This window comes from Lepisma saccharinum, unplaced genomic scaffold (assembly GCF_977018435.1).
Source record: "Lepisma saccharinum unplaced genomic scaffold, izLepSacc3.1 HAP1_SCAFFOLD_444, whole genome shotgun sequence".
Taxonomy (NCBI): domain Eukaryota; kingdom Metazoa; phylum Arthropoda; class Insecta; order Zygentoma; family Lepismatidae; genus Lepisma; species Lepisma saccharinum.
In genome coordinates this window covers 168,606-180,854 of record NW_028143141.1, presented here as the reverse complement: position 1 = coordinate 180,854, position 12,249 = coordinate 168,606, and the positions used below count along the sequence as shown (strand labels likewise).

Genomic DNA, 12,249 nt, shown 5'->3' with positions numbered 1-12,249 from the left:
ATAAAAACAAATAAGTATAAATAATTTAATCAGAGTTCTTAACTTAAAAGTATATGAATAAGATAAATGCCAATATACAACTGAAATCTGCCTAACATGGTCGTTACAGGTACTGTATACTGTCAGCGATGTAGCATATCCACTAAGCTAAAATTTATATTCATAAATAAACTATAAAGTTTCAAAATACAGGAGAAACACCAAAATGTGATTGCTGATATACGAATGACATTCTATGTGAAGATAAAAGTTTCCGAGCGTTCGGTCTATTAAGACAGCTAACATATCCATGGACACATCCGCCAAATAGAGTTGGTAAAACTCGCTGGCCACGCTAACACTTTTTTCAAGCGCTTTGGGAGGTGACAAGTTAAGTTTTTTCAGGCGGGTGAATTTATATTTGTTTGTTTCAAAAACTTTGTGTTGACATTGTTTACTATGAACTACGTGGTGCCAAAGTGGATTTGTGAATATTGCAATGTGTGAAAATCTTGAAAATTGTTTCAATCATCCACGATCGACAACAGACCAACTGAAATTCAAATAAATGAACAACTGCGCCAGGACAATCATTTTTCCCTTAGAGACATTATGGAAACAGTATCAGGTACAGTGCTAATTTTTTTCAGTATAACGTACATTCTTGGTTCTTTTAATTTTTCGGATCTGCTTCTCCAATAGAAAATGTCACCGCACACCACTGAGTGCAGGTGTATTCCAGTGACAGGGTGGTGCAAGGAAATTATGTTCAACCAAGTAGATGGAAAGCAGTGTTAAAATTCAGAAAATGCAACAAATACCTGTCTGCTGCTTTAAACGTTAATTTGATTAGTTAGCACTCACCACGTGATCATACACCAAACGTGCACTGACCCAGAACGTAGGGCAAACAGTGCAGACACCAAATACACTACGTGACTCCAAATCAACGAACTAGACGACTCTGTGTTGCACCATGTAACCAACTAGATGCTTCGGTGCAAAGGGAATCAAAAAGAGCAGCGAACTAGACGGGGGCTAATAACAGCTATTTTAGTCATTTGATCATGTCATGTGAACATACGCATGTTTTAAAATTAAGAACTATAATACACCTGAATAAAGTACAGCATGTTGCAATGATTATCGGAGTTTCATAGTTTTTAATTTCCCTTATATGTACATGAACAAAGCTTATGTGGGAGTAAACAACATAGTGTACCTTATAAATGTTCAATATGAGTACCTTTCATAACACTGTACACATCCATCCGATAGTCCAATGCTTCTCGGTGCTTTTGTTCGACACACTTAGGCATCCAGAACTCCTTCCTTTGCAGACACATCCAGTTGTTTGAAACTTGTTAAACCATCGATGAATGTTGTTATCGGGCTGGGGACCAATTTCAAATTTCTGTCAAAGCTCACTGAACTAAAACTGCAGAACCACACCTTGCAAATTCAATGACACGAAAGGGCTTCTGTATGGGAATCGCCATCTTGTGCTATGACTGATGGGAAACTAAGCACTCAGGGTAGCAAACTTCCACAGCCGTTCTTATCGTACATGTACGATATAAACATTCACCTTTGTCTGTTGCAATATACCAACTACTGTAAACCCCGACATTTTGGGACATGGTGTACTTGCATATCCATGAAAGTGAAACAGTATCATATCAACCCACCCACCCACCTACATTTAAAGTCCCTCAGAAATGAACCAATACCAAGTTTAACTTGATTTGTTTGTGGTCAGGTATGTGTATTTGTTTTCTCCAGTGTGTACTATTAAAATACATACAAAGCAAAGCAAATCCATAATATTTCTCTTGTAGCTTTCAGCTGTTACAAACATATAAACATTGTTATAACATTTCAAGAGAACACATGCTTCCCTCATTAGACATTTCTTTGATTAATGATGCAGTTATAACAATGGCATAAATTTAACAAAACAAAATAGAAGCAGTTATACTATCTTGTCAATAATGTTACATGTTGTGGAAAATGAGTCTCGTAAGTACATGTAATACAGTACACTTAGTGTTTCATGGATATCAGAAAACAAATGTGTGTCTTTCCAGCCTTAGGCTCGTTGCTTCTTTGTGATGCTGCTGAAATAATATTGTTATGCACGATGCATTGATAATAAGGTTTGCTTCTGTAAATAGGCAAATACATTTTGAAAATACAGCATAATTTTTTGCAACTAAAGCTTAGCTGGGCCTTGTTATAAGGTGCCTTTTAAAAAAAATCTGTCTTCAAGAATCTGTGCTTAAGATGAGAGTTCAAAAATACTTTACAACAGGGTTCACTTTATGAACTTTTTGTGTAGATGAGCAACATCAGGCTTCAACACTTTATTTTGACAATGCTTGCACATTTTTTACATCTTCAGTTGATTACTACTGCTGCACAATTTTTTGGGCATGCATGCATTTATTTATTTTTTGTTTTACTGTAATTTATGAACAAGTGGTGATTATTAGATATGACATTTTATTTACTTACATAATTTATTAATATGCATTGTATTGAATACGCAGCAAGAATAGATTAAATTCTGTTTACATTTTCTTAACGTTTTATACCCAGAACAATTCTCTATTTTAAGTAGACTGAAAGTTTTTATTTTCATTAAGTAATTAAGCGTTTTATAGATATGCATATATTTCTCTTGTAGTTATGTATGCTATAGTGAAGTTTTCACTAATATGTGAGTGAATGTAGTAAAGTTATTAATTAAATTATGAAAATTATTTTTTCACAGCATCTTAAGTAAATATATTGTATATACTGCATGCTGGAGCTAAATACTATAATGAGCATGTATTTTTTTTAAATGTATCTACACTAAACTGTATTCTAGATATTTTTCTAGTCAAGTCAGTCAGTAGTGTAGTTTCCTAATTTTAATTTTCTAGAAGTGAGAATATTGAATACATATACAGTTGTTAATAGAATAAGATAAAGTGTGTACAGTAGATAGTTTTGGCTAGTCTTAAAATGACTGCTTTAGGACAGAGAATAATATTACATTGGCTTTTTTATTTTCTTTTTTTTTCCTGTAATTTTGAATAAGAGCAAGAAGCATGTGTGATGCTCCTTTTGCCTGCAGAACGATTGTTTGTTGCTTGAAGTTGTGCATTGTTGCCTGCTCTGTTGCTAACTGCCTTGTTTCTCTTTCGTTTTTTTGCCATGTTACCTAATCTAGCTCCTCAAACAGCCCCGAATCAGGTCTCGGAACGTCCCACACGAGCCTGCCCGACTCTGACGGCGAGCAACAGGATCCCGACCTTGTTGGAGTAGACTACTACGATGGAGAGAGCCTGGCGCCACTCGGAACGTGCAAAGCAATGTATCCGTTTGAAGGTAAGCTCTTGGGTTGCTTCAGAAACAAAAGGCTTGGGCAAATTCTGTCTAAATTGGGTTAATAGGAATGTAGCTTTCCTGGCAACTTGGGTTACAAGCCAGCTGCATTTACTTCCAACATTTCAAGCACATGCCAGGCAATATTGATTAGTAGGGGCATGCATATTTCGTTTTTGATGAAAAAACGAAATTTGAAAAACCACATTGTAGTGTTAATTTTTCATGTTTTTGAAAGGTGTGAGGTGCATTTTGTGACCATATTTTGTCACGAAATAATGCGAAATGAACTGCAAAAAGCGAAATTAACTCTTAAACACGAAATTTACCGTTTATATACCGACGCGACACCTTCCGAGGTCTGAATTATCCTGAGAGTTATGCAATTCCCGGAAAATTGATTAATTCTGCTGTTAATATTGGAGAAGCAAAAATGGACTCCTTTACACAGAAATAAACTTAATACTCTGATAACTACATAAATGTGCTATTAGAAGTGAAATGTTAATTCTGTGGAATAAGTGTAGTTTTTAAATCAAATTTAGGATTATTTTCTCAATTTTAAAACCAATATGTCATTTTATATACCACTTTTCATCCATTTTTTCACCGCTATAACACCGATATTTTATTTTATTTACCGCTTTTGAACCCGAAATTGGCCCAGTTTTTGTACCGAAATTTTGCCTTTTTATTTACGCCTCTATTGATTAGCATCCATTCTTGGTAGCTTAGCATAGTTAGTGGGGAGTTTACGCCCGTAGACTATGCCTCCATATGTGCACCTATCACAGGCTGAAGAATGGGTAAGGTTGCAGGCTGGTTTTAAGATAGCAGTGTGGTCAGGGGTTCGATGATTCTGGCTGGTTGAAGTTGCCGGCGTACTCATAGATGAACTTCATGTTTTCCCACAGGGATGAGCTTTGATTTGGTGATATGATGCTGATTCCTAATTGAACCAAGGCATCTTGTGGGTCTCTTCTCTTCCTATTTGCTCCTTGGCACCGCCTCCCTCGTTTTCAGTCCTAAGTTTCCATCGTCGTGTTTCTCACAAAGGAAGAATACATTCCTGCTATTGGTCATCACTCGTGGGAGTTCCGCCCATCCAGAACGGCGGCCACGTAACTTTTCCTCCCCAAGACGTGGCTAGCAGCATAAGTCGAAACCATGTCTCATCCGACCCTTCATTGCTGAATTGCACTCCCTCGCAGTTTCTCTTTATCGAGGCCACGTCGGTACACACTTTATACTTTAGAAGGAGGATCGATATTGACTAAATACCTATACACAATAAAATGGATTATTAAGGTAAAAGCAGGATAGTCACGCATTTTTAACGCTCACTAGTCAAGAATGGTTTGCACCTGCAAACCCCTGAAGTATAGCATAAGTAAACAGTTAAACTGAAGTTCCAAATTAGTAATAAAATAACAGAGACTGGAAAATGGGACAAAAATATTTCATGAAATTTAGGATCCTTCGTGATTGATTCAATTTTTCCATGGCCAGGCGAAGATCACTCCATTCAGGCATTGGTTCTGTACTTGACGGAATGAGATTTTGTCTCCCCTAGTTAAAATGTAAATTCAAATTTGAAACTAATCTGGATTAATCGTGAATATGAAGAAAAATTTAGAAAACATTTCTTGGCTATCCTTGAAGTAAAATTACACTTCTGAGAACAAAAGGAAAATATCCAAATTTTAAGGCATTGCGTTAACCAGAAGATAAGATCAGACTACTCTACGTCATGCTATAGTCCGCTGTCTATTTTCTATTCACTTAGCATAAATGCTTGCCGCGTAAAAGAGATTACACTTGACACATGACAACTGTAGGCATCTAGATCCAGTGTTTTGAGTTTTTAGCCTAACAGGGTAAACAAAAGATAAAATAATACTACTCTTTATGATCACCTGGAGTCAAGACAAATAAACTGAACCATAAACAAAACATAAGATGCCAGGCTGGGAGAAGAAAGTATAGGATTTGAACACGTTCCTTTTGTATGGTAGGCTTTCAACTAGATTCTATGACGTGTGGCAACATTATTGACCAGTCACAATTTCTCTCACTTCAATTCACCTCAGAATAAACCATGTAGTGATAGCCACTGAGGCCTTGTCGATTTGTTGCACCGTTGGATTGCGATGCCCAGAACTTGGTTATTTCTCAAAATATGAACTCGTACAGTGTCTCCATGTCCAGGTCTTCATGGAGTTGCACTGACATATTGAAGATGGACAATCACATGTTGAGTGGCAGAATTTGGCTCAACAGTGGGTACAGATGGCATTCTCTCTGTGCATCTTTGTCGTGTTCCAGATGTGTTACCTGAGAGCGAAGCCTTTATCTAGAAGAACTCCAAACTTTCGTCACAGTCTTGTAGTGGAGGCGAAGGCATGAGGAGATTGTTTGGTTCTTTTCATGAAGAGAAGAACTGAACTTTTTGTTTAGAGACTAAGTGTAAGGTTAAATATGCCTAGATGGGGAGGTGAAGCTTAGACTCATTTGTATGATTTGTTTGCTCTGGATCCTGATGCTCCATTGGATGTCATGCTTGTACAGAGAAACTGACAATGTACAGTCAGCATTCCCTGATGAAGAGAGCAATGTATGCACTTGAAATGCTGGAAGTAAATGCAGCCTTAACCTGGGTGGCAATTCAAGAACACTTGACTATCAAGCATTGCTTTCTAGTTCCAAAAAAATATTTGGAATAGTATAGGAAATTAAAAGGTTCCAGACATGATATATCGTCTATCAGTGAATTGGGTGATGTAACTCAGTAAAACAAAACTGTAACACAATGATAGAGGTTCTCTCGAGATATCAGCCGGGTGATTTCCGGATCCCAAAAAAACGAGAAATATCATTTGCTGCCAGTAAAGCTTCAAGAATTATAATGACATGATATGCTTTACCTTAAGGGGAAGTACATACAATAGCATTTGTCACAGTAAGTAAATCCTCCGAAAAGAAAAGCTCCATTTTGCTGTAGACACTCTTGTGAGCCTCCTGTGCACGTTAATAGTTTTTCAGGAGCATGTTCACAGGAATTATTCTATTTGAAGGTGTGTGGTTTTAGTGCACACAACACTATCCCCAGAAGGAAACATTTTCAAGTGGTGAGGTTGGTTCCCCTTTGTGTCTAGCAGGTATCATCATACCTGGAGATGAGATCTTGAGGAATCAATAGTTGCAAGATTTCCATTGGCACGTGTGCAGTGTGGATCGGTAGACCTGCAGGAAAACCAGTAACATTTGCTCATAATGCTAAGCATACACTGTGTAAGGATTTTTGATATCATATTCAAAGGAGAAAATGAGTTTGGTATTTTTTTACAAAATTCTCACTGGATAGTCTCAAAACTATAATTGCTTTTGTAAAATGTTTTAAGAGAAAGCACATTAGCACAACTATGTGACTCCATGGTTACTATTGTTTTGGAATGCCCTACTACATAGCAATATCAGTTTTCTTTTTCCTCCACTGAAAGGGCAGGAAATAGTGTGTTGTCAAATTAGCTGATTCGTAGGTGGACCTGTATTTCAGAGAAAAACTGCTCCGGGAAGAACTATTACAACTAGAACTCTGTTCTCTATGATAATCATATTCTACTAGGTGCATTCAAATGAAAAGGTCCATTTCCTTGTAGAAACTTTATTACAGTAGTTGGCTACACATATTCACCGTATGAGGTAAGACACTTGTTCCACTTTGAAACAAGGTTATGAATTCCTTGGTAGAAGATGTCCTTGTGCTGGGAATGAAACCATTCCCTGATAGCTTCCTGCAGCTCAGGACTCGAGGCAAAGCGTCGTCCTCTGAGGTGTTTCTTCATAGGTCCGAAAATGTGATAATCACATGGACTCAAGTCAGGACTGTAGGCAAGGTGGTCTAGCACTTCCCAATGGAATGATTGCAACATATCCTGTGTCTGTCTGGCTGTATAGGGACGAGCATTGTCCTGGAGTAAAATGATGCCTTTGCTGAGTTTTCCTCGACGCTTATTCTTGATTGATGTCCGTAGACGATGCAGTGTTTCACAGTACGTGTTTGCGTTAATTGTGTGTCCCTCCGGAAGGAACTCCACTAGCAGTGGCCCTTGGTCATCGAAAAATACGGTCATCATAAGTTTGCCGACTTTAGGTAGTGACTGGCTTTTCTTTGGTTTTGGTGATCCTGTATGCTTCCATTCCATACTGTCCCTCTTTGATTCTGGCTGGTAATACGGGCAGATGGATTCATCTCCAGCAATGATTTTGCTGATAAAGTCCTCACCTTCATTCCTGTATCGCATCAAATGAGCCAATGACATTCCCATTCTGCACATTTTTTGTTCCTCTGACAAACACTTTGGCACCCATTGTGCGCACACTTTCCTGCAACCCAGTCTGTGCCTCACAATGTCATGCACACTACCTAATGACACGTTCACTTGTTCGCTAATGGCTGCCAGGGATATTTGTCTGTCTTCTTGAATAAGGTTGTCAATAGCAGCCACTGTCCAATCAGGAATGCAATTTTTCAAATGTCCCAGCCGAGCATCGTCCTTCAATGTGTTTCGTCCACCACGAAAACGCCTACACCATTTTCTCGCTGTTTTGTCCGATACACATTTTTCATACACAACTTTCATTCTCCTATGAATGTCCGCTGGATGTACTCCTTCGGCATGAACAAACCGAATGACGCCCCGCTGTTCTTCCTTGGACACGTCCCTTAATGGCAGCTCCATTGTTCAGCACAGCGTTCCACCTTGGGGGGAAGAAAGTGAAGGTGATTAGATAACGGACACGTGCTACCTGGACACACTTGCGCATGCGCAGATGCTTCATTACTAAAACGTCACATATACGTGTGGGTATACAAAACACATGAAATTACTGTCTCGTATAAAACGCTTTTTCAGAAAAAATAAAATGGACCTTTTCATTTGAATGAACTAATATATCCAAAGTTAATCTAATCACTTGTAGGTTTTGTGAGCATGATGGTGCTAATTTTATTGCTCGTATGAATGAATAGTTTCACCATACTTTAGCTTTGGTCATAAGTTAACCAAGGCATAAGATAAAGCATTGACTGTTTTAGCATTTCACTAGATGTTGTACATAAAATCATGCTTTTGCCAGCAATGCATAGGAATTCCCCCTTTCCTCATAAATATGTTAGGATTAAGTAAAGGGAGATAGCAGGATTTCCCAGGTATATGTTGTTAAGCAAGGGATGAGAGTAAAAATGTTTACTTTACCATGTTGCACCACAAAAATATTAATTTGGTTTGTATTTTGTATCTCTATCTTGCAGAGGACACTTTACAACAAAAGAAAATTATAATTTTGTAAAAAGCTAAATAAAAGGCAAATTTTGAAATTTTTAGGACATAAGTATGTGCATATTTCTAAACATTTATGTCAAAAGAAGTGAAAGCCCTAATTATAACCTATGAAAGTCACCCAGGTTAAAGCCCTTGGCAGCTAAATTAGCCCTTAAAGTGCTGTTGTGCCACACATTATCCTTTCCTCAGTTTTTTTTTTTCTGGGGTACAGGTAGTAATAGCATTTTAATACTGCACTGGAACTTTTGCCTTCACCCAGCAGTCATTCTCAAAATTTCATCTTTTGAAAACCCACTATAATATTCCAAATTCTGAAATATTCATCAATTTAGAATTCCTTCTAGTGCATTCAAGTGAATTTTCATGTGCGTTGGTTTCATTGTTGTCTGGATATGTAATAGTTTTCTGACACAATGAGTCTATCATGACTGACTGGCGAGTAAGCTTTGCACAATAAAATGTTATTTTCCAAGATTGAAAAAAGTCCATACATTTTCCTTCATTTGGCAAAATCTGTCCCTACATGGGCAAAATATAGTGAAAAGTCCCTATGCGTAGGGACATGTCCCTAAGGTTGGCATCACTGCCGACAGGTGTCGCATTCATGCAGTATGAAGCACCCTCTCGCGGCTGACAACTCCCCCGATAAGCTGCCGGCACTCTTGCGACAACTGAGGAGAAAGTAGTGATGTCTAATCTAAGATTAGATGTCAGAAATAAGGCGCCAGAAATATTTGTATTTGGGAAGACACCTTTTCCGGCATCCTTGTGACAAGGTACGTGCTTATTTCAATTGTAATTGTAACTGTAATTGTGAAAAGTTGAAACATTACAAAACAAGTGGTTTTTGTTACGGACTTCCTGTAATGCAATTTGCTGGGATCTGTTGCATGAAGGGGCTGCGAGCGGCCGACACTCTCGCGGTAAACGACTGAAATAACCTCCCTGTATCTTAGTAATTGAAATGTAATAGGTTTTTAAGACACACTAAATAAATTTTCGAACCAGAGTTCGGAACCCAGCAGTGGGTCATGCCCCATAGGTTGAGAAACTATGCTCTAGAAGGAATTCTAAGCAGATGTATTTTTTTTTTCTCTCCTCTCTTTCTCTCGAAAGAAGAGAAAACTTTGAAAACAGCTTCATTGACATCACAAAAGGTCCAGCTGAACCTTGAGTATCTGTGTTCTACTTCCTCACTTATGCATTGCTAAGTATGGAGATTAATTTCCTATTTCTTGATCCACAGCCACGAGTGAAGGCTCTATTCCAATGTGTGACGGTGAGGAGTTGTACATCATAGAGCTAGATCAAGGGGACGGATGGACAAGGGTGCGGAGAACGAACGACACTGAAGAAGGATTTGTGCCAACATCATACATCGAATGCCAACTGTTCAACAGTTGCTAGAAATACTGGTATTGAGTGACACTAAGAAACTAGACTGATTTTTTAATGAAAAATCATGTTGGCCTTATTTTAAGGATCAGGACGAAAATGAAGTGGCTTTTTTTTTAATGTTTAGAGAAGTGTTGTACATAAGCATGGTGTACATAATGGTTGCCTCGTACTCTTGTGATAACGGATTATGAAATTAAATGGTGTATACTATATTGCTGCCGGAAAGCGAATGATTCATTGCAGATTCTTTTATATTATAATTATATATATATACTGTATATGTTTGAATACTGTGTCATATGTGTGTGTGTGTGTATATGATGCTATCTGTGGATCCATTTTTTTATGTTAATGATTTTTACGTGGATTTTATTTTGATAAGCTACTAATGCAATGCTGTTTATCGTGTATAAAAACTTATGGTTGTATGTATGTAAGAATGGATGTTAATCGTGAGGAAGATAGGAGCGAAAGTGTTGATTAATTACTCATGTAGCTGAAACTAGATGTTGCCATATTGTTTATTTGCTGGCCTCTATCATTCCTTAGCGTGAATGTCAATTTTTTTTTAAGTGTGAGTTTTGTCGACAGGAAAATAAAAGTGCCAAGATATTTACTCAAAAGAACAAGGGACTGTAAGACCAGCCATGTTTTGATCATTTGATCTTTGTAACATAAAAGATGAATTTCTGTCCACATCATTGTCTGCAAAGCAAGAATTTTTTTAAGGAAAGAATAAATTTATTTTGGTATAATACACACGAACTACTAGATTGTGTTTAGTAAGAAAAGAGATTTTCGTTTAAATGTTGCACTAAAATACATTTCAGTGATGCTCAAAACTTTGTACAGTGCTACGTTTGTAATGTGTGCTAATGTACGTCGCAGGAAATAATCATAGATGGCACAGTTGCTAATAGCACAAAAGGACTTCATATTTACTATTTCAAAAACTGAAAGGAAATGTGTGTTTCTCTTCTAAACTGAGTTGTTAGTGGTGTATGTACTATGCCCTCCCTTCCCCCTTCTACTTATCTAAACATCCAATCTCTTTGACTTCATGTAACATACTGTTGATTCTGTTGCAATGAAATGCACACTTCTGTGAAGTGTTGTATCTGATCTTGTTCGCGCAATAGCTTAATTTTCAATGTTTGAGCATTTTACTATTTAACAAAGTCAGGAGTTATAGTATTTATATACAGGGATATAAGTTATAGTGATACAGCAATCAGGTATGAACATGCAGCTATTTTGTATTAAAACTCATTATATCATGTATTATGCAAATTGTGAAAAACAGCCTTTCAATACCTGGGAAAAAATGTAGTTCTAGCAGCACAAAACTTGACATGAAAATGTATGTTATATGTAGATGAAAGTTTTAAATGTGTTTCTAAACCATACAACTGAATCAAGAGTTCGCATGTTCATATTGTCCTGTAATATTATCAGATATTGTAATAATTTTATTATACTTAACGATTAGCTCATGGCTTCATATCGCAGAGTAGAATTGTACATAGCAAGTTCCTATCTGTGTTTTTTTTCTTTTTGAATGAACTAACATCCTTTTTTTAAAAAGTAATTTTGTTGTATAAATTTATACGTATTGTTTTTAATCATACATTTAATGAAAATCTGCTGAGAATATATGTGAACATATTATTTTGGTTCATTTTCCTTTTCCTTGTACAGATGCACTTTTGATGTCCACAAAGAAATAGAAACTGATAACACTCATGAGTGGAAGTAAACTTTTAAGTTTTAAAAGTAACTGTATCAGCTTTGTAGCCATAGTCACTCTTATGGATAAGATATGACTGGTATTAGGTCATCCCATAAGTGATGTTGTTTTTCGCATGACATACCTGGAACAATCGTCAGCCATCATATACTCATCTCCTGGTTTGACAATCCTCTGCCACCTGTCAACCAGTTTTTTAATGCTGTGCTTTTTGGCAAGTAGCAGTCCACTGTTTGCTACACGTCCTCCATGTTTCACAGTGTTTTTCTGTCTATGATTTTGGAGGCTGCAAAACAGACTATCTGTAGGCACAGGGTACGTCCAATAAGGTGGGTAAGCCATTTTCGCTTATCTAAATTCCAGTAATTTCTCACAGTTGCTCCTTGCCATGTGTGCGGGTGTTGTGTC

The 12,249-nt window shown here is 37.3% G+C and overlaps 1 protein-coding gene across 3 annotated transcripts in view; it reads left to right on the top strand.

The window, feature by feature from the left end:
• LOC145982831 (formin-binding protein 1-like) overlaps positions 1-11,427 on the top strand; it is a 67,508-nt gene extending 56,081 nt beyond the window's left edge. For 2 of the 3 annotated variants that reach the window (XM_083116193.1, XM_083116191.1), the window contains exons 8-9: positions 3,197-3,354; positions 9,943-11,427. In XM_083116193.1, coding sequence (XP_082972319.1) covers positions 3,197-3,354; positions 9,943-10,103 — 319 coding nt within the window. In that variant the 3' untranslated portion in view covers positions 10,104-11,427. The remainder of the gene's footprint in view (positions 1-3,196; positions 3,355-9,942) is intronic. The other variant, XM_083116192.1, reaches the window with a different exon arrangement.
• The last annotated feature ends 822 nt before the right edge of the window (positions 11,428-12,249 follow it).